General features: G+C 41.6%; 1 protein-coding gene across 1 annotated transcript in view; it reads right to left on the bottom strand.

Annotated features, from left to right (window-relative positions):
• Positions 1-27,584, bottom strand: part of ASIC2 (acid sensing ion channel subunit 2) — a 1,882,574-nt gene that overhangs the window by 9,999 nt on the left and 1,844,991 nt on the right. The window contains exon 9 of the mRNA XM_069238055.1: positions 24,964-25,032. Coding sequence (XP_069094156.1) covers positions 24,964-25,032 — 69 coding nt within the window. The remainder of the gene's footprint in view (positions 1-24,963; positions 25,033-27,584) is intronic.

Below are 27,584 nucleotides of genomic sequence, written 5' to 3'. Positions count from 1 at the left end.
TTTAGGCCATTTCTGCCCCCCTTGGGGGCAGATTGGCCGATTTTAGGTCAATCTGCCCCCAAGGGGGCAGAAACCACTAGGCACCTGGGATTTGTATTTTGGCGCCAATGTCACGCAGGGGGAGCGACCCCGTAGGCAAGGGTCGCTCCCGGAGGGGGTGTGGGTTGGGGGGAAGAAATTTATTTTAGGCCATTTCTGCCCCCCCCCCTGGGGCCGGCTGAGCTACAGGCCAAACTCCACAGGTAGGCACCTTGCAAAAAACACCTCTGTTTTCTGTGAAAAAATATGTTGTGTCCATGTTGTGTTTTGGGCCATTTCCTTTCGTGGGCGCTAGGCCTACCCACAGAAGTGAGGCACCATTTTTATCGAGAGACTTAGGGGAACGCTGGGTGGAAGGAAATTTGTGGCTCCTCTCAGATTCCAGAACTTTCTGTCACCGAAATGAGAGGAAAAAGTGTTTTTTGGGCCACATTTTGATGTTTGCAAAGGATTCTGGGTAACATAACCTGGTCAGAGCCCCGCAAGTCACCCCATCTTGGATTCCCCTGGGTTTCTAGTTTTCAAAAATGCGCTGGTTTGCTAGGTTTCCCCAGGTGCGGGCTGAGTTACAGGCCAAAATCCACAGGTAGGCACTGCTTTTTATAAAAAAATGTGATGTGTCCACGTTGTGTTTTGGGCCCTTTCCTTTCGTGGGCGCTAGTCCTACCCACGCAAGTGAGGTATAATTTTTATCGGGAGACTTGGGGGAACGCTGGGTGGAAGGAAATTTGTGGCTCCTCTCAGATTCCAGAACTTTCTGCCACAGAAATGTGAGGAACATGTGTTGTTTTAGCCACATTTTGAGGTTTGCAAAGGATTCTGGGTAACAGAACCTGGTCCGAGCCCCGCAAGTCACCCCTCCTTGGATTCCCCTAGCTCTCTAGTTTTCAGAAATGTACAGGTTTGGTAGGTTTCCCTAGGTGGCGGCTGAGCTAGAGGCCAAAATCTACAGGTAGTCACTTTGCTAAAAACAGCTCTGTTTTCTGTGATGTGTCCACGTTGTGTTTTGGGACATATCCTGTCGCGGGCGCTAGGCCTACCCACACAAGTGAGGTATCATTTTTATCGGGAGACGTGGGGGAACGCTGGGTGGAAGGAAATTTGTGGCTCCTCTCAGATTCCAGAACTTTCTGCCACAGAAATGTGAGGAACATGTGTTTTTTTAGCCAAATTTTGAGGTTTGCAAAGGATTCTGGGTAACAGAACCTGGTCCGAGCCACACAAGTCACCCCTCCTTGGATTCCCCTAGGTCTCTAGTTTTCAGAAATGCACAGGTTTGGTAGGTTTCCCTAGGTGCCGGCTGAGCTAGAGGCCAAAATCTACAGGTAGTCACTTTGCTAAAAACAGCTCTGTTTTCTGTGATATGTCCACGTTGTGTTTTGGGGCATATCCTGTTGCGGGCGCTAGGCCTACCCACACAAGTGAGGTATCATTTTTATCGGGAGACGTGGGGGAACGCTGGGTGGAAGGAAATTTGTGGCTCCTCTCAGATTCCAGAACTTTCTGCCACAGAAATGTGAGGAACATGTGTTTTTTTAGCCAAATTTTGAGGTTTGCAAAGGATTCTGGGTAACAGAACCTGGTCCGAGCCACACAAGTCACCCCTCCTTGGATTCCCCTAGGTCTCTAGTTTTCAGAAATGCACAGGTTTGGTAGGTTTCCCTAGGTGCCGGCTGAGCTAGAGGCCAAAATCTACAGGTAGTCACTTTGCTAAAAACAGCTCTGTTTTCTGTGATATGTCCACGTTGTGTTTTGGGGCATATCCTGTCGCGGGCGCTAGGCCTACCCACACAAGTGAGGTATCATTTTTATCGGGAGACATGGGGGAACGCTGGGTGGAAGGAAATTTGTGGCTCCTCTCAGATTCCAGAACTTTCTGCCACAGAAATGTGAGGAACATGTGTTTTTTTAGCCAAATTTTGAGGTTTGCAAAGGATTCTGGGTAACAGAACCTGGTCCGAGCCACACAAGTCACCCCTCCTTGGATTCCCCTAGGTCTCTAGTTTTCAGAAATGCACAGGTTTGGTAGGTTTCCCTAGGTGGCGGCTGAGCTAGGGGCCAAAATCTACAGGTAGTCACTTTGCTAAAAACAGCTCTGTTTTCTGTGATATGTCCACGTTGTGTTTTGGGGCATATCCTGTCGCGGGCGCTAGGCCTACCCACACAAGTGAGGTATCATTTTTATCGGGAGATGTGGGGGAACGCTGGGTGGAAGGAAATTTGTGGCTCCTCTCAGATTCCAGAACTTTCTGCCACAGAAATGTGAGGAACATGTGTTTTTTTAGCCACATTTTGAGGTTTGCAAAGGATTCTGGGTAACAGAACCTGGTCCGAGCCCCGCAAGTCACCCCTCCGTGGATTCCCCTAGGTCTCTAGTTTTCAGAAATGCACAGGTTTGGTAGGTTTCCCTAGGTGGCGGCTGAGCTAGAGGCCAAAATCTACAGGTAGTCACTTTGCTAAAAACAGCTCTGTTTTCTGTGATATGTCCACGTTGTGTTTTGGGGCATATCCTGTCGCGGGCGCTAGGCCTACCCACACAAGTGAGGTATCATTTTTATCGGGAGACGTGGGGGAACGCTGGGTGGAAGGAAATGTGTGGCTCCTCTCAGATTCCAGAACTTTCTGCCACAGAAATGTGAGGAACATGTGTTTTTTTAGCCAAATTTTGAGGTTTGCAAAGGATTCTGGGTAACAGAACCTGGTCCGAGCCACACAAGTCACCCCTCCTTGGATTCCCCTAGGTCTCTAGTTTTCAGAAATGCATAGGTTTGGTAGGTTTCCCTAGGTGGCGGCTGAGCTAGAGGCCAAAATCTACAGGTAGTCACTTTGCTAAAAACAGCTCTGTTTTCTGTGATGTGTCCACGTTGTGTTTTGGGGCATATCCTGTCGCGGGTGCTAGGCCTACCCACACAAGTGAGGTATCATTTTTATCGGGAGACGTGGGGGAACGCTGGGTGGAAGGAAATTTGTGGCTCCTCTCAGATTCCAGAACTTTCTGCCACAGAAATGTGAGGAACATGTGTTTTTTTAGCCAAATTTTGAGGTTTGCAAAGGATTCTGGGTAACAGAACCTGGTCCGAGCCACACAAGTCACCCCTCCTTGGATTCCCCTAGGTCTCTAGTTTTCAGAAATGCACAGGTTTGGTAGGTTTCCCTAGGTGGCGGCTGAGCTAGAGGCCAAAATCTAGAGGTAGTCACTTTGCTAAAAACAGCTCTGTTTTCTGTGATGTGTCCACGTTGTGTTTTGGGGCATATCCTGTCGCGGGCGCTAGGCCTACCCACACAAGTGAGGTACCATTTTTATCGGGAGACTTGGGGGAACATAGATTAGCAAAACAAGTACTATTGCCCCTTGTCTTTCTCTACATTTTTCCTTCCAAATATAGGAGTGTGTGTAAAAAAGACATCTATTTGAGAAATTCCCTGTAATTCACGTGCTACTATGGTCACCCCGGAATTCAGAGATGTGCAAATAACCACTGCTCCTCAACACCTTATCTTGTGCCCTTTTTGGAAATGCAAAGGTTTTCTTGATAGCAATTTTTTACTCCTTATATTTCAGCAAATGAATTGCTGTATACCCGGTATAGAATGAAAACGCACTGCAGGGTGCAGCTCATTTATTGGCTCTGGGTTCCTCGGGTTCTTGATGAACCTACAAACCCTATATATCCCCGCAACCAGTGGAGTCCAGCAGACGTAACGGTATATTGCTTTCGATAATCTGACATTAATATTTTTCTTTTTCAGCTGTTATTTTCTGTAGGAAACCCTTGTAGGTTCTACACAAATGACCCCTTGCTGAATTCAGAATTTTGTCTACTTTTCAGAAATGTTTAGGTTTCTGGGATCCAGCATTGGTTTCATGACCATTCCTGTCACTGACTGGAAGGAGGCTGAAAGCACAAAAAATTGCACAAATGGGGTATGCCCCAGTAAAATGCCAAAATTGTGTTGAAAAATTGGGTTTTCTGATTCATGTCTGCCTGTTCCTGAAAGCTGGGAAGCTGCTGAGTTTAGCACCGCAAACCCTTTGTTGATGCCATTTTCAGGGGAAAAACCACAAGCCTTCTTCTGCAGCCACTTTTTCAATTTTTTTTGAAAAAAACGAAATTTTCACTGTATTTTGGCCAATTTCTTGGCCTCCTTCAGGGGCACCCACAAAGTCTGGGTACCTCTAGAATCCCTAGGATGTTGGAAAAAAAGGACGCAAATTTGGCTTGGTTAGCTTATGTGGACAAAAAGTTATGAGGGCTTAAGCGCGAACTGCCCCAAATAGGCAAAAAAAGGCCTGGCACAGGAGGGGGAAAAGGCCTGGCAGCGAAGGGGTTAACACACTTGCTCTTAGAATTGTAATCAATAGGGAATAAACCTCATAAAACTCTACTAAACTGGTGTGGTTATTCATGACTGTAAGGTCATGGTGGTGTCTTGGACTGATTAAATGACTTTGACTAAAGTGAAATGCATTGTTGTACTAAATATTGATGACATTATTGACGTATTGATTGACATATTGATTAGCTATCTCGTCCTAAGGTGTCGCTCAACTGGGTCAAAAGATTCATTGGCCTAAAACGAGTCCTAATGTGAAATGATTTATCATAAAGGGACGCGTTAACATTGCTAAAGGCGCAAGTCCAAATGAACCAACCGAAGATTAGAACAAAACAACAAGAACATCCTTTTCTTTCTATTTTAATGGGGGCAAGCTTCTTTGATCGAAACAGTGCATGAGGACTGTGTATCCTTATTTTTAGCTCCTGTTCTGAAGCAGCGGGCATTCCTATAAACTAAACAGAGGTATTTGGGCTATTTTACAAGCTTGAAATACAAACTCAGAATTTCAGGGCTGTCGGAATAGCTGCTAAGATTATATGTAACCATTTACCTCTTTATTTACTGAGCAAGCAATGGCAATGTCAATAGGTCTGACTTTAAAGAAATGTTGAATGGCAAGGTAAAGCATTACAAGTAAATACCATAGAAAAAGATGTGTATTTGCATATTACAACATCAGCTGACAGTTGTACTGTCAAGCCAGACCTAAAAATCCACATAGATTAATGACTGCATTCCTCCCATCTGTGCTGCTGTTAGAGAAAAACAGTATACATTATCTATTTATCTAAGGGACTTTAATAGCATTCCAAAGCCATTTTTGTGGCTTTGAAAGTTCAAGCTTATGCAGTTGGGTAAATAAACAAAATGGTCACAGCTGCTTTGTGGATAACCACTTTTTTGTGGAAGCACACAGCGACTGCTTAATCAACACCGGAACTCCTACTTCCCAAAATTTGGGTGGAGCCAAATCGCCTCTCTAGTAATGCTCCCATACTTGTATGATGACAGCTGTGGTCAAGCCAGACCATAAGAAGGGACCTAGGAGAGAAAATCATTATGTTTGAAAGTGTAAATTAATAAAACACATGAGAATTAGATAAACTATTCATACTTAGATCTAGGGAATACAGTCTCCTCCTGCATCTACAGCAACAGATTGAAATATGGAACCATATTCAGAAGACAAAAACAGGGACATCAACAAGATTTCTTAGCACTAAAAATCAATGCTAGTCTCAGCAGGTTGAAAGTAAATTGACACAGACAAGAACCGCTTATTTCCTAATGCGAAGATTTTTAGAAGCCACTCATATGGGTATGCAGACTATTTAATATTTTATCTGTAAGACAGGAGATCTTTTTCTGTTATGTATGTGATGTAGATTGCACAGTAACATTTTGATCTACAGGAAGAAAAGGGCAGTGTTCTGAACAATTCTGTGACAGGTGCACAGTGATGTAAAAAGTGTGTGATTACACACCAATAGTGAGTGAAGTTTCTGGAGATGATCCAAGATGTGATGAGTTCTCCAATTATCTGCAAACAAAGAGCCAGGCAGTGAAGGTTTATCAAGCGTTGAATTCCATTGTGTTAGAAAAACTAATAAAGGTCTTCAGAGAGTCCCATGTATTGGGGTTTGTTATAGGTTGAATGAAGCTCCATATATTTAGATGCAGGTTTCCAGTATTGTAGGTGTGCTTTGCACTTGTCTACTATGACTGCTTAAGCTATTTGGGTGATATAACTTACTGCCTGGTTGTGTTTTTCTTTACTTTGATGTTTTCAACCATTGAGACTATGGACTGAACATAGTTAGGAAACCACACACAATATTGTAGTTCTCTTCTGAGTTGTTATGTATGTTCTTCCTATGTGGAGATAGAGGCACATAGGGAGTACCACTATGAAATCCTATCATAGAACGTTGGTGACAGTGCAGTCAAAATCTAGTACTGGGAATTGTAAATAATTTTCTTTCAGGGTTTGAATAATTGGGCATTTTATCATTGAATCTGTAATTTTCTGCCCATTTACAGTAGTTGATGCTATGGCACTAAGGGGGGTCATTACGACCTTGGCGGTCTTTTTGCAAGACCGCCGAGCGGTTTGCCACTTGGCGTATTATGACTGTTGGCTGCTCTCCGTCGTTATTCCGACGGAAAGGCGCCAACAGCCATACTTGCGGGCGGCGGGGAAGTGGAGGTTGCTCCACCTCCACCGCCACGCCAACAGAACACCGCCCAGCGAATCACGTCCTGTGATTCGCCGTGGCGGTGTTCTGTTGGCGGTGTGGTGTTGGCGGAGCTGCCCCCATGGCTACCGTCCCCTCCCGGAGGATCGACGGACCAGGTAAGTCAATCATCCGTTAGGGGAGGGGGGTGTTGTGTGTGTGCATGGGTGTGGGTGTGTGAGTGCGTGAATGCTTGCGGGGGTGTTGTGTGTATGGGGATGTGTGCATGTATGTATGAATGTGGGTGTGCATGTGTGTGTGGATGTAGGCATGTATGTCGGGGGTGTGTGCATGTGTGTTGGTGGTGCCTGCATGCGTGTCGGGTGTGTGTGTGTAATGTTATGTTGGGGGTTGGGGTGGGGAGGGGGGCCCTGCCACCTTTGGGGGGTGGCAGGGGTGGTGGGGGGTGTAGGGAAGGGAGTCGGGGTGGGGGGTGGGGGAGACCCCTATCAGTGCCAGGGAAGGAATTCCCTGGCACTGATAGTGCTTACCGCCATGGATTTCATGGCGGTTCCAACTGCTGGAAATCCACGGCGCTAAGCCGGGTCCAAATACCGCCAGCGGTATACTGACGCCCGCAGGTCTGGAGACCCAGGTCTCCAGCCCGGCGGTCGTCTCCGCCCTGAACGGCGGGACGGAGAACCGGCGGATGACCATGGCGGTAACCACCATGTTCATAATACACCAAGGTAAGACCGCCAGCCTGTTGGCGGTCTTACCGCCGGTTCTCCACCATCCGCCAGGGTTGTAATGACCCCCTAAGTCTTTGATGTGGGTAGTCCTAGAGGTTTGAGACAGGTATTGCTTTGAAAAATTCCTTTGAACCTTAAGCCTTTCATTTTTAGGACTGGATAGGTAGACAATATTCTGACAACTTTGGCTTCAAATGTCTTTTAGACTTGTCCTGTTGTAATTGTTGGCTACCCTTGGTGTTTGGTTGCAGTACTGGGAATAGTGAATTATATTCATTTTAAGTGATGAATGAGTGAATACGTTAGTCTTGAATCTGTGATTGTACATTTGCAGTGGTTGATGCTATAGCACCATGTCTTAGCTATGGGCATTCTATGTAATGACAACACAGGTTTGAGAAAGGAATTGGTTTGAAAAAGTCTCTTGAACCTTAGCCATTTCATTTTTATTTTTATATGTTTCTCAACATTTAAAGCATGTTAAAAGGCCTGTGTGGTCATTAGATTGCAAAATAATTATTTTTTGTTATTGCTCTGGATTTCTTAGGAGTCAATGCATACGGTACTTCTGTTTTTTGCAGATGCAGGGTGCAATTTAAAACCATGATATAGATGGAAACACTTTAATATGATGTGGAGATTATATATTTAAATGGAATTGGCAGTTATTTTGTGCTGAAGGATAAGACATACCAGGGCATAATTGCTGTAGGAGTTTCAACTTATCTTCAAATTCAATGTAGCAGAAATAGCCTTAGGTTTCATGTTTTGTAGATAATCTTAGTAGGTAATTAATCAAGCATAATAGACACATCAACACAATCTACCATGGTTTGATTAGGAGACCTACTTGGAAGCGTTTTGATTTTTGAACCCACTAACTACTTTTCCCTTTACTTTCCTCACATGAGGATGATGGCACACAAAGTGGGGATGTTTGGGGAAACAACTCACGGAGAGCAACTCGAAAACATCCTGTGCCTTGGTTAAGGGGGTTTCTCGAAATGCTGGGTTAATTTAAACTTCAATTACTTACATTGCATGTACCTCACACATATCCAATTACACAGGATTTATGTGGGTCACACCACAACATGCCCTTGCTGCAGACACTGCAACACCACATTCCTACATCTGATGTGGCAGTGCAACAAAGTCTTGATGTATTGGTAGGGGGGTGGTTGAGCTGATCTGGGAAAAAACTAGCTTGCACCTTTACCACTCACCCAGGGGCTATTTGCTGGTAATTGTGAGCTGCACCGAAGATAGTAAAATTAAACTGAAATTTCTTATGCCTGCGCTACTTCTGGTGAAGTGGCATGTCACCATGGGGAGCTTGGATACCAGGGCACTGGTGGTCGAAAAATGGGAAAGAGACACTGTTGAATGGGCACTGTCTGAGGAAGCACATATCAGGCTTTTCTGTAGGGATGAGAAAGTCACAGAGGATCTAGGGGCCTGGGAAGACATACTGACACTATCTGAAGAGGCAGAGGCGGCTGGTGAGGACCAGGGATCAACAACCGGTACACTCAAGGGGTTTCTCCAACATGCTGAGGTAAGGATGTCATCACTGTAAATCTATGGATAAAGGAAAGGATATTTCTTAGGCTAAGACTAATGGAGGGGTACAAGAGAAAAACCACTCGAACAAATTGAGAGGGGAACACTCAGAAATGGGCAGGGTCAATCAATATAGCTATGCAAATATGCTGATGGAAAGGACTGATACTTCACAGTTATGATGTTCACATGTTTATGATGTGTCAACATCAGGACAGTGCGTGCTCTACGGGCGACGAAAATGCAAATACCCAGCCTTTATGCAAGAGCATAACTCATGCATTGTGTTTATCTGCAGTTTGTCAACTTTTTGCATTGCAGACTTTAACCTTGAAAAACACTATTAATGGTGTTTACAATAACTGTTCAATTGCAAGGTATTGCTGCAGACTTATTGAGTGTGTTAGGGTGTGGTCCCTTTCTAGGACCTTCTAGAAGTTTTCTCTGCAGTATGACTGGGTGTGGTCTGTGGGCTGGGCCAGACTCTATATCAGGGAGCCAGCCCATCTCCACATGCTCACTATTCAGATGTCCCGGTACAGAGCAGCAGCAATTTCCTGAGCTCCTGTTCTGGAGGCCTACCTTTAAGTTCCAGGCCTGCCCGGCATTATCTTGGTGATCCTAGAGCAGGGTGGTAAGACGGTGGTCGGGCTAGGCCCCCGACCCCACCCTAAAAAGACTCTTGAATTTTTTGGGCCTATTCTTGAAAACTTTCAGAGTACCCAAAGCATTGCTTTGATGTTAATCTTGGTGTTCAGATCGGCAAAGGTTTGCGCGATCGTTTCATGGCATTTGCATACTTTGTTAGAATCGGCTGTGCGCGCGATTCATTTCTTGCATGACAACCTTGGTGTTCGGATCGGCAAAGGCTTGCGTGATCATTTCAAGACAGTTACATATTCCTGTTGGAATCGGCAGAGTGCATGATTAATTTCCCTCATGTAAAACTTGATTCCCAGATCAGAAACAGTGTGTGCAATGATTTCATGACCATACCAAAAAACTCTGAAGTGTAATGTTATTTAATGTGCACATATTTCTTTGGTGAAGATGACAAATCTTAAATGTGACGTTCCTGTGTATATTAAGTTCCTAGCATATTTCCAATTGTTTTCCAGGGATGGTTTTCAGACAGCCTTTAGTCCTCATGTTGAAAAGGCAGTGTTTGTTCTGAAGCAGTATCCTAGAAGGTTCTTGTATTTCTAGACATTATGTGACATGTTATGAAAAGCCTTTTATGAAACATTGCATTAACCATTCTTGATTCCTTTCCAGGTACCAAGATTTCTTGAGACCTAGTTAAACTCTAGTGCTAGGCCATTCATGTTCTTTCAGTCTAAGTGTTATTTCATGTTCGAGTATCAGTGAACTCTAGACTCAACGGAGTGTTACTTCATGTTCTGAGTATCATTGAACTCTAGACTCAACAGAGTGTTATTTCATGTTCTGAGTATCATTGAACTCTAGACTCAACAAAGTGTTATTTCATGTTCCGAGTATCATAGAACTCTAGATTCAACAGAGTGTTATTTCATGTTTTGAGTATCATTGAACTCTAAACTCAACATAGTGTTATTTCATGTTCCAAGTATCATTGAACTCAAGACTCAACAGAGTGTTATTTCATGTTCCGAGTATCATAGATCTCTAGATTCAACAGAGTGTTACTTCATGTTCTGAGTATCATTGAACCCTAGATTCAACAGAGAGTTTTTATGAACCTAAATGTGATTTTATTCTGATGTTGTGTTGTTTAACCTTTTGCTTCCTACAGGTCTCCTTTCCAGCTGTTCCCTACCTAATCCCCCTTTCCCCACTTGGACTCTCTTAGACTCTGTGACATTCAATCAGAGTATTTGAACTGTCTTGTGGTGGACACGTTGGGAACGTGCGCAGACCCCGAAGATCTGGTGACACTGACATGATGAATATATGCTATTGTGCAACAGTAAAAATAATGTCTCAGATGCATATCTTTCCTAGTGGAATCTGTAAAGTGCCCAAGGACGTCATCACAAGGTGTTGAGTCAAAGGGAATAAGAATCCTATAAGTTCAGTATTTATGGTTTCTCAATTTAAGTTTGAGGTGCTTTGCTAGCATCCATCGCGTCAGCATTTATACACAAATTAAAACTTTTCATTGTCGAAAAGATATATCATGAGGAGGTGTGGAGACTTGGAATGAACTGCATGTCATCAGCAGTACCACTGGAATCCATAGATCCCGATTAGGTGAGTTAGTGGGGTTACACACACACACACATAGAAATAAAACAGTAGGGTTTACTGAAATGCCCTCTACACCTCCACTTGGTATGGATGAAATTCGAACCAGAGAGACAGAAAAGGGACTACTTGCTTCCTACTATAGAGAAAGACAATTTGCCACCCTGAAGCACTGACATCTATCCCATTAACCCTCAAGTATGGGAGGACAAGGCGGAGGAGACAACTTGAAATGCTGCAGACAAATCTAATGGCACTAGAATCCATTATCCTCATTTGTCAAAGGAGGGACAAAGATTGTTCAACACTGCTGTCAGAGTAGAATCAGTTTCATTAAATGACAAGCAACCTGACTCAAATGGGTAAAAAAGAGTGTTGTTTTATAAGTTATAATTGACAACGGATTGAGTACAATTCGAGATATATGCTAATATAGAGATGAACTGTAACTTAACAATTCAGTAGAATTGTTTATTTTTCCAAAAAGTGAATTCCTAATGCCTGTTTTGTTCTTAAAGCTAGAGAGAGTTTACAGATGTCAGTGATTCAGTGATGTTCTCTGTAGCAAGCTTTATCACTGATGAGTGAGTTCAACATAGAGCCATGTGCTTAGCCGATTGTAGAAAAGAAGCAGAAATCATATAGGCTGAGCAGAAAGTAATGCTATCAAAAGTAGGCAAATTTAGAATGAAAAATGTAATTTCATTTGCACTGAAATTATGAAATGTCACACCCATCTTAAAGGGATTAGGGTATTTGGCTGATGGTAACTAGTTTGAAAATAAGGCAGTGCACTGAATCTGATTTGGAGGAAAGTGACAGGTGAAGGGTTTCAGAAAGATTTTAATAGAAATTATCAGTGAAAAGAAATTCATCTAAAGTCTCTTCAAGCCTTAAAAAGATCCACTTCTACCATAGTCACTAACTGGATGAAAGCCAACTTTCTCAAGCACAACACTGACAAAAGAGAAGTAGTGATCTTTGGCAAGATCACCTCAACTTGAGACTCTAACTGATGGCTTGTCGAACTCGTACCCACAACCACACCAAGCACCCACTCCAGGAACCTCAAAATAATCATCAACTGCAAATTGGACATTAACACACCTGTCAACGCCTTCACTGCATTCTGTTTTCACACTCTGAAAATTTTGAGGAAGACCTCAAAAGGTTCCCAAGCAACACTAGATTAAACTATCACTCACAAAATAGTCACTAGCAAGTTGGAGTATGGGAACTCTTTCTATGCTGGACTCACCAAGCATCTCACTAGAAGACTACAAACTTATTTATCACACCACACCATAGGGAGCTCCTCTGGCATTCAATACACAAGCACATTTATTTCCAACTCCCCCACACACAAATTCAAGGCAGTACAGAACTTAGGTCCCACCTACTTGAACATTCGCATCTCCTCCATCACCTACCCAGAAACCTCCACTCCATTGGACTCCTACTCACATGCATCTCATGCATACACACAGGAGGGTAGTAGTTCTCTTACATCATGCATGGAATGGCCTTCCACACCACAACAGAGCCTCCACCTCTCTTCTTGAATTCTGCAATAAGTTAAAGACCTGGCTTTTCAATGAACCAACCTATCATGCGTTGGCAAGGCTATCCACACATACCATGGAAGTGCCTTATCACCCTTGCGGTGATAGTGCGCTTTAAAAACAAACATAATATATCATGTAACCATGTTCCTGGAGAAGACCACAGGTTTTATGCTTATGTTTTACTGGTGATCAGGTCTTTTAAAGAGCACATAAGAGATGGATCAGAAGATATTTTGAAGGTTTCTCCGATAGAAAGGTAGTGACACAGGAAAAGAAACTGAGGGGCATGTACTGAATGCATACTTCAGTATGACCTGGGGGCACCTTGCACAGAGTTTTTCACATTAGCAGTGATGGATAGGATCCTTCAGTGAATAGCTAGTGTCTGAGGCAGCATGCATGCCATGCACATAGCCAGTCTGGCTGGGCAGAAGGGGATTGCTTTGACTGCCTTTGGCACAGCAGTGCGTGGCAAGCCTTAAGTGAGCTCCTGCATCAGGTATAGGTGAACATCATAATCAGTAACTGGAGCCTAGTCCCTCCTTCGGATACTGGGAAGCCAACACTTACCAACAGAAAGGTGAGAAACAATATTCAAAGAACACAAAACAATTAACATAATAAAACTGTGAAGGATATATTAAAATACAATAATTAGGCCTGTTGATGAGCCATGGTTTCCAAACACAAGAAAAGGAAACAATTTTGGCAAATAAAAAGCAAAGAAAAGTATGGTGTGCTGCAAAGAATATTCCAAGCATTTGAGAATAATTACAGCAGTGTTCTTGGTGTTGGTAGAGTACCTGTGTTCATCACAATACTTTGGATACATCTTCATGTTAAAATGTCATGTAATTGCATTGGGCACATTGTAAATCATTGACACCAGAGAATTAAAACCAAAGGAGACATGTGCATAATATATAGCCTCCCAAAATATAATGAGATTCAGCTATTTCAATCATGTCACTTGGAGTATGTTTCAAGCTGAGCAGCCTGGACTGAAAAAATAATTCTGCTAAAACAAGAACTTTTGAACACTGGAAACAGTGTTTCATACTATTTTATGAACTAAGAGGATTGCCAGGGCTATAGATTTTGATTTTTTCTGCCAAGGAAGTTGTACACGCTTTGTACAATGCCTTACACAACAGAAACATTTCCGTGTGCTTTATGCAATCTTCAAATGGCATTGAGTGCAAGGCAGCCAGAGGTGAGTTACTATGATACTTTCTATTGAACTTCAGTGAGACTCAGGCTGTGGAGTACTTACTTGGAGCCTATGTATCAATGTCAATGAAAGACCCAAATGGACTTACAATAGCTAGAGGGAAATAAATGAATTAATTAACTTTTGACACTCTATGAGATAAAGAGGAGAACAACAGGAATCTTATTAGTGTACATATTTGGAAGACACATGTTGAGTGACCATCTTAAATTTAGGTTTAATGATAAGCAAGAGTAATTTTAATGTACCAGTACTTCCTCAAGAGTCCTGGGGATTTTGTTGAAAGGGGGTACACTTTCTTTGCTGCTAACACTCAGTATATGTCATCAAGGTATTTACAGATGTTAGACATACTTGAAGGTTGGCAATGATCACATCAACATATCTCTCTACTTCTAACAGAACTTTTTTAACTTTGACAAAACTGTAGCAAAATACTCAAAGGATAAAAGCAAAATAGCTAGTGGGTTGACTCAGAAATTTAAAACATAGGGATGAAGAATCCACTCCTGTGGAACTCCAAATAATAGTATACTATTTGCTAGTGCTAGCAGCTGCCAATAGTGCATCAGAAATGCTTTTATCCAGTTCAGTAAGATATTATGACTGAGGTGGAAAAGTAGAATATGATTGTCTATAGTGTCAAAGGCAGCTGACTGATCTATTTATGGCAGCCATCACTATGGACTGCATACAATCATGGAATCGATGAAACTCAGACTGGAGTTGATTAAGCCCATACTTAAATTAAATTATGTCCTGCTGTCAGCTACAGCCTACATTTGCTAATGATGCTGAGACTCATTTATTGTTTGGGGGAGCATATGAACCATCATATTTCATTGGCTCACCTGCCCATCTGAAACTGTGCTTTCCCTGCTCATTTAAAGGAAGGGGTAGCATAGGGTTTTCCTCATTGGAGATACACAGTGGAGCTCACTAGTGGAAACATAGACCTAGGAGGCAGGTCATAATGCCAACCTAATTTAGAAACCAAACAATAACCACTATGTTCCGGACATTTTTTCATTTAAGTTTTTCAAAAATAAAAACCTGCTATGGAATTTTGTTCTGAGAAGTGAAATAGCTTGTGAACAGGGCTAAAACAACATGGAACCCATTCAGTAAACTCTTCAGCCTTCAGAGCAACCACCACATCAGTAGTTATTCAGACAATAGTAACAGCTCAATCTAGGGAGATAAGGATCTCACAATAGAGGAAGCGGTCCTTCATCAGGGAATAGGTGGCCAACTGGGGTGTAAATGATGTCCTTAGATAAAAAGAAAAGTTGAGGAATCGCCTTTTGTGCTCAAGTAGATAACTAAATCTAGAAATATTTGATGTTTGCAAAGGTTAAATATGGTTGGTTTCCAAAGGAAGCAGTGTTTGAACATATAGAAGGAAGGTAGACCGCTACCATAGGTTTTCAAAGTTTTTATTTGTTTTACAAAACATGGTGCTTCTAGTTAGGCTTGTAGTTAGAAGAACATAGTTCTTTTAATTCATATATGTATATAATATATGTATATATCCTTCTTTTACTGCTGCAATTCTCAGATGGGCCATGGATGACCTCACATGGACTTGCCTCAGTTGTTTATTTGGTGCCTGGACGCAAGTCTCCAAAGACATGCTACAGCCTGCAGTTATGCTTCAGAATTCATAATGTCATAATGTTAGTGCTAGTGTGATCTAACCATCAAGTAGGACTTGCCATGATTGCCATGAATAAGAATACAGTATAGTACTAATCCAGGGAACAGGTCTTGCCATCAGAGATTGGTAAGAACCTCTCTGCTAGTGACTTTGTAGCTGCCTAAATGTTCAGTTATCCAAACAGTATGCTACAGTCAGAAATGTTATAATGCCTACAAATGTCTTCTGATGATATTTGAATATTATAGTAATTTCAGAAAGCCTAAAACACCATCATTAAACATTGGCAGCATTCAGTAAAGCTGACAGAGAATCACCCAAGCAGACCTGCCTCAAATATCTCAAACACATGATGAAGAAATCCTTTAGAAAAATAAAGACAACAGTCATGAGTGATCTCATTTTTTCTACTACTTTCATGGTAATATCTCTGACTAGACAATTAATTTCCCTAGTGTTGTTAAATTTTGGAAAATCGTAACCAGCATAAAGACACAGGATTGTGGCCTACTATATTTGTCTTATGTCTGTGTTTTTCTTCTGTTCCACCAATTAATCAGTTTGTATGTGTTTCCTTGAGACAGTTGTATCCATTCAAACGTCCCTGAAAAATTGATGCAGAAAATTGTTTTTCCGAGGCATGAGGAGTGGTTTGTGGTTCCTTTTCAACCTATGTTTTGCAATTTCTTTGTAGTGCCTCTCCCATTGGTGATACAGAGAATGGTGTTGAGAATTCTAATTAACCTTTCCACTTTAGTTTTGACTATCAGCCAGCATTAGGTAATTTGACTATGATTAAAGACCAAATTTCAGCAGTTCCAAACATCAGACTTCTGAAACAGTGTACCTGTGTTGTGGTGACTGTGACTGATAACTCCTATGGCCTGCAAAAAAATTTTCTGTCTTAGAACTTACTACTTCTGAAATTGTGAAGGACAGGACCACATCAGGATATCATGAGAAATCTATCTATGACCTCCAGCAGGCATTCCCATTAGACTGGAAGCTTAACTTTTTAATAGACTCTCTGTAATGCCTGTCAGCCGTTTTCGTGCCTGCATATTTAAACTGCGGGTTCACTGGAAGCCGTCTATTGTGGAACCTTTGCCCAGTGCCTGCCTTTTATCTTCTAGTTAGTGTGATAATGCAAAGTAAGTTAGGAGTGTGTTGCCTCTCATGGCATGTCATGAAGGTGGATGGCACAGCTGGTTCAATACATATAGATGGAAGGGTTGCATGTTCTAAAGGCATTGCCCTCAACAAGGGCTATCACTTATCCATCACATTTAGCAGCCTGCTGCCAAATACAATTACGGGTTCCTCACCCATCACTGAGTTCTGAATCCAGATTGGACCAATCCAATGAGAACTGTCCTCAATGGATAACTTCTAATTTTTGCAATGCGACAAATTAGTCATAGTTTAGGCCTACGACTGTACATGTTTTTAAACTGACATATGAGTCCCGGATTCCTTTTAAAGTAACCCTCTTTGAAGCAATAGCAATCTATATTGAAATTTAGCACCACAGCCCATCCAGTCTGGTAAATCCAGGGTGTTAAAATTAAAAAAAGTTTTAAGCTCTTCTAACATTGATTTTGTAAAACTTCTCAGGAAAGGGGTATTTGAATAGCAGTGTTAGTTTTGTGTGCTCAAGTTTAGCAGCTTTTTTCTGATACATCATTCCAGATAAATGTGGACAGCCAGTATGGACTTCAAATTACGGGGCCCTCCAGGGTTTAATATTTTCCCTATGGTTATTCAACCTTTACGTGGGCCCACTGGCAGGACTCATTTAATCTGAATGGTTCTACTGTTTCCTATTGGTCATTTTTCACAAATAATCCATATGAAACTACCTCTAAACACTTTTCTTACCTATCCAAAGTGAAACAATGGATGTTTCAGAATCCTAATCACAATTACTTTGAACGTGGACATACAAGAAGTCTTGGTTTCCCTGAGAGCTACACCCTCTTGAATTCGCTCATTTTGGCCTGTATCTCTCAGATCAAAACTCAAACTGCTCCAGTGTGTGAAAAAACTAAGGGTTAGGAGTGGTTCTGCTCTTAGCCTCTGTGACCAGGTCAATGCTGAGGTTTTTGCCTGTTCTAACTTTGCACTATAAAGATAATTTTTCCTCTGTTCTCATTTCTGCATAAGATCACAATTCTAAATGGTTTGGTTTCAGCTGGGATCAAATATTGCAAATGGACTTTCTGGTGTTACAGGACTACTTGCTTCAAAAGTTTCAGATTTCCCACAATACACAGCCTTGTTGGTGTTTGGCCATGAAAGCCAGAAACCTCATCATGGGAACATAGTTTTCCCTTTATTGGCTTCATGATAAATAATACATTGTTCGATATGCCTGTGACTTGTTCACAAGGCCATGTATTTAGCAAATGAGTTGCTCTGACTAAGAGCTTTGCATGGTACCCTCAGGCCCATTTTTACAATCTACTGACAAAAGCTCATCTCTCATGATTTCCTGGTTGCACTGCTGTTCTTTGGGTGATTGTGCTTTTTCTGTCTCCGGAATTGTAATACCCTTCTGTTTCATCTCCCAAAAGAATCAAATATTTAATCTTCTGTTACTACTGAAAACCTACTTATTCCAAGGTATTCCTAAATGCCTTGTTATTCCTAAATTCTTGATGTTGTGGGGTTTTTATGAAGGTATTCTGCTCTAGGCTTTGTATACGAATTCTAGTATTTGGGTTTGGAGTAAAGATACCCCAGTAGGGTTGATAGTTTGTGCTCTATAAATACTTAAAAAAGAAAAGATCTTAACAATCTGGAAACAGTAATAATTGCTTTGAAATACGGTATTGTTATAGACTTTTCAGCCTGTTTCCATATAACAAATCCATTTCATAAAAGAGTCACCTTATATTTAATGAGACCCGTTGAGTCTATATTTAAAGGCATTTTGGAGTATCTAAAGTGTTACTCCAATTGTACTTTAATAATAGAATATTATATACAGGCAGTGCTAAATTTGTAAATAAAAAGGTGCCAGTGCCCAAAGCCCTCCTCTTAAACACGTGGCTGCTGCAATTGAATGTGCGAACACGAAATACTGAGGTAGCGTAATCCTGAAGCCATCCCAGGCCTCTTCAATCCATTTAAAGCCACTCTCTGCCCCTTCAACTCTCTCTTGCAACTTTCTACTTTCTCCCTCCTTTGTGACACTTTTTCGTTTTTCTCTTCCTCCATCTTTCCCATGTGTGTCTTTTGGTTGTAGCAAATGCTTGTGGCAGAAGAATAAGCCCGGCTCTGAAAAATAAGTGCCGGTGCTCAGCACTGGAAACAACAAGCACAAATTAAGCACTGTATACAGGATATAATATGAGGTTAAACATTTAGGGCAGATTCACAAAGGCATGTAAGCATATCTAAAAGAGTACTCCTGTCATAAATCTTAATAAATACTTTTGTGAACAGACACCTTTGCCTATAGATATCCCTGAATAAACATTTTTTCCTGACAGTGGTTCAGTGATGTCACTATCAATGCCCACAAGGAAATAAAACATGAAAGCCATATTGGGCCAAAAGTACTAAGCATTTAAACAGCCACAAATGCTCTAATACAGAGTTTTGACCATTAAAATGATTTTCTTATTTATTAATACCACTTAAGGAAATAGAAAAGTTGTTCTGACTCCCATAATGGGATTCCAAATAAATACTTTTTCGGTTTTTGGAAGGAGGATATTGTGAACATCCCTTCCAAATACTGAATTGGTGTATAATGGGTCAATGTTTACTAACTAAAATCCAGTTGCAAAACATTGATAATTTGCCACCACCTCAAAAGATGTGATAACCCATTCACAAAAGGGAAAGTGTCCCCTCAGGACCTCTTCCTCTTTTTGAATGTAAAAAAACCCAGTTTGTTTAAGAGGTGTAAGTGGTCCTCCTAAATAACAGTAAACATTTTTTTTTTTAAAACACAGCTCCATTTTCTTTAAGGAAAAAGGGGTGCCTTTTCTAAAAAAAAAAAAAGTTTACTTTATTAAAAAGCAGTTACATACAAGGAGGTCTTCTGTCCCTGCGGTGGCCTGAGTCGTAATTTGTGAACTAGCTCATAGATGTGCATGAGGTAGGCTGGATTCTGAAACACTACAATTTGGAATTTAAAGAACTGACGTATTAGTAAGTCAGTTCTTAATATATATATCCTTTAATAGCCGCAAAGTGTGACCAGTATTTTGCGACCAGTAAATTGTATACATGGCCCATTATGTTCTGGAAAGTTTCAAAATTACCACAAGTTGTTTAACCAGTAAGTCGTCACTGGGCAGAACTAAATAGTGTGATTTAACTGGATCAGTAATGTCACTCAATCAACAGAATTGCCCATGCACCCTACTCTAACCCTTGGAACCATCTGAGAGGCTAGAAAGCTTGAGTGTCATGTGACCCTTAAACACGTTCTGAGAAATGACGGCTTCTTTCTGTATGCCCCCTTGCAAGTAACATGTTCTTCATCTTCAAGGTGGCCTATGGTTTTGCAGCCCTATTCTAATAAGAGTAAGAAAACAGACTAATACCGGAAATTATGTACAAAACTTTCATCCGTTCAGATAATTCTAGCTGTACCCACTGTCACTAAATTACACGGATGAATGTGGACCTTTCGCTCCTGGAACTCCTGACTCCACGTTGAAAAGTCACACTAAGATGTGAAATTGAGGTAATGTTCCGAAATGCCGCCTATGATTAATTGGTAATTGCTGGAGAAACGTGTGATACCAGTTCGATTTCACATGAAAAGTCTTATAACCGGACCATTTTCCAAGTAAAAATGTTTAGAGGTTTGACCAAATATGTCTTCAAACAACTGGGTACAGTAAATCCGGAATGTAAAATGACCGAATTTCGTGGAATACCAGGTCCTTTTCTTACCAAAATGGATATTTCAACGTAACTTGGTGATGAGGATCACATTATTTTATAGATGGCAGCTACTAGTTTGAGGTTGACAATAAACGTGTATTTGTGTCTGAAAAATGACACACAGACTTCGAATACATAAACAGACTTCAAGTGTATAACTCCTAGGAAGAGGGTCTTTTCTATGAAAAATAACTATGGAGGACGAAACAAAAAGCCAGTCAACTAATTCTAGCGAGCCTGTTGATATCTAATGAGATGTGGAGAAACAAATTATGAGTAGTAAAAACAGCAGGAGGTCTACATAAAAAGGTGTGAAAGGAAAATGTTGAGCTGCATCTATTGAAAGGGTACAACTTTTTCTATAACTACATTTGGCTTATGTGTACAAATGCCATGTTTTGAGAGTGAAAATTAACATGTCTTTCTAAAACTCATTCACATTCACAAAGTTTTTTTACTTACACGTAATATTACACAGGTATAGGTGGTATAATAATGCACATGTGCGAATTTGGTCACTTTGAGGAAGACTTGGTAAAGTATGTGAACATCCACAAACCTGAGAGTTTGTGGGCATTCAGAAACCCATGTAGGTCATCTTTCCACCATCGACATGTTCTCTAATTCTCATGTTAATGGCAGGCATAAATACATATCCATAGAAATCGTGAGGGAACAACCCCTACATTTGGAAACATTAAAAATAACAATAATAATAATAGTAGTTGCATAACTACTCTTGGGAAACAAGAACTGCTGCAGTTCTGAAACTGTCTAATAACTCTGGGGCATATTTTCCAGTGTGTCACTTTTTGTGAAGCACCAGTGGCGCATAGTGCAGGCCCATATCTATAAGGCCACACAATGACACCTTTCATGGCTTTTCATGGTCAGGTAGAATTGGTGCAAGGCAATGCAGGCAAGTTCCATTGTTGCCTCACACTATATCAGGGAGGTGCACCATGGACGTTGCAGTGGGTGTTCCCATGCAACATACATGGGTTTTGATGCATTCCAAGATTTACAAGAATCTGTAAACCTGGGAATGCATCAAAATTTTATGCCTCTCAATGACAGGCACAACAAGGAGAAATCCCTTTATTGCTCCTTGTTGTTTCCTATTTCTAAGTATGCTGCATTCTGCACACACAAAGAAAGAGGAAAATGCCTCCCATGATTGTTTCTTGTGCTGGGAGGAGCTCCTTCCTAGACAAAAAAATCCTGCTGACAATGGTTCTAGATACTGTGCATTTCTGCACTTTCCATGTAGTGAAGGGAAGCGTAACAAGGTTACAGGACTTGTAAATATGTCATACCATGTAGAAACCAACAGGAAAAATATAATTGTTTTTTAGGCTAGAACATTTTTACTGTTCTTTAAATTTTCCCATTTTAGTCCTGCTGTGCACACCACAAAATGAACATGTTGGTCCTAGGCAAAGGACAGATGAGCAACCATTTAAGAATGTAAAAAAAAATATTTAAAGGAAAAGCCCATGATTTAAGACCATACTTTACAATAACACTGAAGGAAACCAATGGATTTGAACCAGTGCTGATCCATTATTAAGGTCCATAGGTAACAAATTTCATTGCAAAACCAAAGGCTGCCATTATGCATTAATGCACTTGAAAATATGTTATTCTTCATAAACATACAATCTAGAACAGAACATTAGCAACACCTAACCAGTCAAAGTATAGAACATTCTTGCTCTTTTGAGTGCTGCTCCTCGAAAAGATAGGTAGCACTTTGCTCTCCTTGATAGATATTGTTGGTCTATATTTAACCCAATTTTATTGTACTATTCAACGGAGTGTTGTTCTGAATAGCCTGTGTATTTATACTTTGCTTTTTGGATTCCAATTTATGGAAATGCTTATTGTTTTTCTTTGATTTGTTACCTGTTTGTTCCGCATGACTGATCATGCTGTTGTAGTTTGCCCCAGACACCACATAAGTGTTTTGATTCCTGTTCAGGCCACGGCTTCTGCCGCCCCGAAAGCAGGAGGTTGAACCATGTTGTTGCCCTGCCATGGGGCCGTGGGTCTCGCGCTGCCACTGGCACCCCGCTGAGAACCACAAACCCATTTCTGGGCCACAGGGCACTGCATGTTAGTTAAGCACTTGAGCACTTGCCCACAGAGGCTTCTGCGTAGACTTGAACTTCTGCAGAAGGGATGTTCAACGGCAGCGTCTCATTGCAATACTGCTGTCATTTTGCTTTGGGCTGCAATCCGTTTGATGTAATTGCCCCTATGTTGCCGCTGGAAACATTATACATATCATGTACGTTTTTGACAGTTACAGTGTCTCAGCGGTTTGCTGACATGTCCAAGCCTCGCCTGCCCCTATTTTAACCCTGCACCTGAATGGGCTGCTGATCCATTAATTAGGTCCAGAGGTAGCACATTTTTAATCTGTGTATGTTTCATTCTATGGCCTGGTTGATGTCATTCTTGCAGTATGCAATGTGGTGCAAGAGTGACGCAAACCTTAAGTGAGATTTATGAAGCCACACAAGGTTACCTTGCATGGCCCTGCATGGCTTCATAAATCTAGAGTAATTAACGCAGTGGAAATCACTGCATTACATTACTCTGCACCAGGGAAGCATTTACATGGGTGGTGCGTGGGTGTTCTCACACAACATCCAAGGATTTTGACGTATTTCCAGATTCACAAGAACTTGTAAACCTGGGAATGCACCAGAAGACAGGCCTCCCCAGGTGAGGCGTAATGAGGAGAAATATCTTTATTTCTCCTCATTTATTTCCGCCTTCTATGTTTGTCACATTCTGCAGCTCACACTAAAAGAGGAAAAAAACTCTCAGGATTGTTTTTGTGCAGGAAGGTGTCCTTTCCTGCACAAAAACAATCCTGCTTGCAATGCAGGCACCCTTGCACCATGGAACAAGTTTGCCTGTGTTGGCAATAGACTGCCAAAAGGGCCCCAGTGTAGGGGAGAGGGCAGGAAAATGCCTTATTGGATAAGTATTGCACATTCCTGCCCTTTCCCTGTGATGTAGGGCAGCACAGCAAGATTACCTGCTGCACTTCCTTGTGCCTCAAAGCCCATAAATATGGGCCTTAGTACATGGTGCTACTAAAAGTAGAGTGTTACCTGACTGCAGCACACAGCTTGGCAAAAGCCAAAAAAGTCTTCAGTTGTATACAGATCTAAGACATGAAAGCGTTCGTAAAAGTGGACCAATATTTTGAAAAGTTGCTCACACCGATTCAATGAAAGAATTGTCAATGATATGAAAAATGAGTACAAAAGTAAATAAATAATAACTTATTACAAATATTGTCTATTACCATTATGTATCTTAACATCTTTTATCACCACGGACAGAGAAGTGGTTTATAAAAGGAAGTGTTAAGGGTAAGACTAAATTTACTTTTGACACAGATCTCTTAACAGGGTACTTTAAGAAGGATCTTATCAATAACACTGATAAAGAAGCTAGCAAAAGAAATATTCCATGCTAGAAAATGATAATATATATGAGACTTTCCATACAAAGAGAACTGTCACTCCTATCCAAGAATAAGCAACAGTCTAAACCAAACATTTCGAACTTAGTATAGCATTGTTAAGGTGTGCTCCTTTCCTCAAATTATTTTTCAGCCATATGCTCCAGGAAAAACAAACACTGACATCTATTTATATATCTGCACTTTTCTTGAAGACTTGAAGATACACCAAGCGTTTGGGATTCAAAACGATTTTTTAAACATTTGTGGAGTAGTTTCTACGGTACATAGGGAACATGTGTGTACTTCTCCTCTCTGAGATTACCTTGGGGTACACATTGGGTCCAGCTAGAGAAAAAGCCAATGGATATGGAGTTCAATGGGAATGCTCTTAATAGAGAAGCTGTATGATGTCTTGGTCTTTGGTAGAAGCTCTTCTGAAAGGGTTAGCTTTGCTGTCAGGAACCCACTCTAAATGAGGCAACCTATGCGAGAAATGGTTGGACCTATTCCTTTTCTAAGATGCCTGGCTATCAAAAGTTGCTTTATCTGTGTATATATCATCATAGTAAACTCACTGCAGCTTTAGTATCAAACAGTGAGCCTCTGGGAACATTTTCTACCCTTTGCGTGATGCAGTTTGCTGTGGCATATGTAAGTATCATACTCGCCCTCAGCACCACTCTCTGTCACAATTTATGCATAGGAAAATGGCTGTCCTAAAATTTAACATAATTATTCAGTAATGGCTTTGAACTTGTTTCAGTTGCTAGGCTGATGATTCCTTGTTTGTACCCATGCGTAAACATACCATTAGGTTACATCTCTGTTTTCAAGTGATGTGGCATACTGAAAAACTCTAGTGAAAGCAGTTTAGATTTTCAAACAAACTGCAATAAATATATCTTCATATAACAACAAAATAGTTGTGAAGGTCAGTACAAAGAAAATGTTTTGACGGTCATTAAGGATAATGGTGGGTAGCCAAAGCTTGCTTGTATTACATATTTGGATGCTCACAGCTCTTACCACATTTTCATCATGGCTGCTTTCTTCATCCTCTTTGCCCAGCAGGTCTAGAATTTTTTCCTTTATCAGCTGGAAACAGAACACAATATACAATTCAACATTATTTGAGAATAGTTCTAAAAATACTTTACGTCACAATTAACTACATGTTTGGTGCTGGTAAATGTTAAATTATTGCAGTTCAAAGTTGTCCTTTACACCTGCACCGCAGGGCACAACTCATTTTTGCATCTATTTTGGCAGGAGCCGTAGTTAAGAGCCAAACACCCGTTCCTGCTTTATGTAATGGGTGCACTGTTTTGGTTTATGTCTCAGGGCACCTTTAAATTTGGTGCTCAGGGTACAAACAAAGACAATGCACCTTAATACAATGAATGTGCTCCCAGCGCAGTTGCAAACTTGTTCATGCCCTGGGGGCAGAGCATTGGTGAAAGATCGAGAGACTGCTTGAAGCAGTCGCTCTGGCTGCACACGCCTGCACTTCACAGCAGGACAGAGAGCCAACTACAGATAGGTGCAGTGAGTGACTGCACTCGCCTGCAGAGAGCTGCCCCTCCAGAGACCTGCTCACAGGTGGCACACTGGCAGGCTGCCACCTCTTTATGGTGAACTGTCATTGCACCTCCTAAAGTCCTCTTTACCTCTGAGCCTGCAACCATAATATGGCTCAAGAGTGCTGTACGCAATACAGCCCCAGTTACACTCTTTTGACCCCTCACATTCAACCAGAGAGTAACTGTTTTTTGGAAATGTAGAATATAAACGGAGACCATGTGGGCTTAATGCATGGGAAACGGATAAAAACCTACCAATAAGGTGCAAAAACCCACTAAATAACTTTTGCAACAGGTTGTTTTTTTGCATAAACTGCACATGAGTTTTAATGCCCCTGTAAGCTTATCAATTAAAGCATCAAAGGGCTGCATCTCAATGCACAGTGGAAAACACTTTAGTTCTTTTAGTATGTGATGCTCCGAAATTATTGACATTCTCATGAAAGCTATGGGTATGTGATTGTTCTAAAGAAGGCTAATGACATTGGATTCCTTTTTTTTTTTTTAATTCAGTACCCAAGAAAACACATATATAATTCATCGGAAATCAAAAGCAAAAGAAACGAAAGAACATTTAGCCACATATACAATGCCGCCGTACAATCATTTCCTATTTGCTAGCCATTTACCCAAAACCCCCCATATTTCTTGCCCTTTACGTCTCCCTTTTCGCTCATACAGGGCTTGTTCCAGCTGATACATTGCGAGAAAGCGGTTTAACCAATTTTGATATGTAGGGGGCATTTGATCAAGCCATGCAGAAGAAATACACAATCGATACACTGACATAGCTATAAAAAGAAATTTACTTGCAAATGACTCACTTCGCTCCGAAACCCCAAGTATAACCACCCCCGGTGATAGTTCAATTTCTAATCTGGCAACGTCTTTAATAAACTGCTCCACTTTCCCACCCAAGTTCACCAGTTTCGTAAAGGTGACGAACATATGAATTATATCCACTCCATGTAACTGACATCTTGGGCAGTGCACTCCTTGCACCCGACCCCATTGTGCTAACTTCCCGGGCGTGATATACAGATCAAATATTGTTTTATAATGTTGTTCCTGAAGAGATGCTGAAATCATTCAGCTTATCGCTCCACTTTTGGTTATACTTTGCCAGATCGTCGGGTAAGTTATCAGTCAGTCTCGCATATATTGATCGTATCATGCTCTTATCAGAGGAAATCATAATTTATACTAAAGAGTTCTTTACAAACCCCGCTGCACCACCGGTTTTCCGAAGAATGAAATCCCTCACTTGTAGATATTTGAAAAAGCCCGTATGGGCTAATCCAAATTTCCAGTGAAGATTTTCAAATGTGGTGATTGTAGAACCCTCAATAAAATCACCTAGGGGGTTATTCTAACTTTGGAGGAGTGTTAATCCGTCCTAAAAGTGACGGTAAAGTGACGGATATACCACCAGCCGTATTACGAGTTCCATAGGATATAATGGACTCGTAATACGGCTGGTGGTAAATCCGTCACTTTTCCGTCACTTTTGGGACGGATTAACACCTCCTCCAAAGTTAGAATAACCCCCAATATCTTTGTATTCCCTGTTGATTCCACCTTTCCATGATATTATCATGGAAAATCTCTGGAAGAAACATATTGGGGGTCATTCTGTCCCCGGCGGTCATGGACTGCCGGGGCCAGGGTTGGAGGGAGCACCGCCAACAGGCTGGCGGTGCTCCACAGGGTATTCTGACCGCGGCGGTTCAGCCGCGGCCAGAAAGGGAAAACCGGCGGTCTCCCACTGGTTTTCCGCTGCCCTGGGAATCCCCCATGGCGGCGCAGCTTGCTGCGCCGCCATGGGGGATTCTGACACCCCATACCGCCATCCTGTTCCTGGCGGTTCGCCCGCCAGGAACAGGATGGCGGTATGGGGTGTCATGGGGCCCCTGGGGGCCCCTGCAGTGCCATGGCATGGGCACTGCAGGGGCCCCCGTAAGAGGGCCCCACTTTGTATTTCAGTGTCTGCTTTGCAGACACTGAAATACGTGACGGGTGCCACTGCACCCGTCGCACCTTCCCACTCCGCCGGCTCAATTCTGAGCC

Source organism: Pleurodeles waltl, chromosome 6 (genome assembly GCF_031143425.1).
Source record: "Pleurodeles waltl isolate 20211129_DDA chromosome 6, aPleWal1.hap1.20221129, whole genome shotgun sequence".
Classification (NCBI taxonomy): Eukaryota; Metazoa; Chordata; class Amphibia; order Caudata; family Salamandridae; genus Pleurodeles; species Pleurodeles waltl.
The sequence above is the reverse complement of the archived record's forward strand: the minus strand, read 5'-3'. Positions and strand labels throughout refer to the sequence as shown.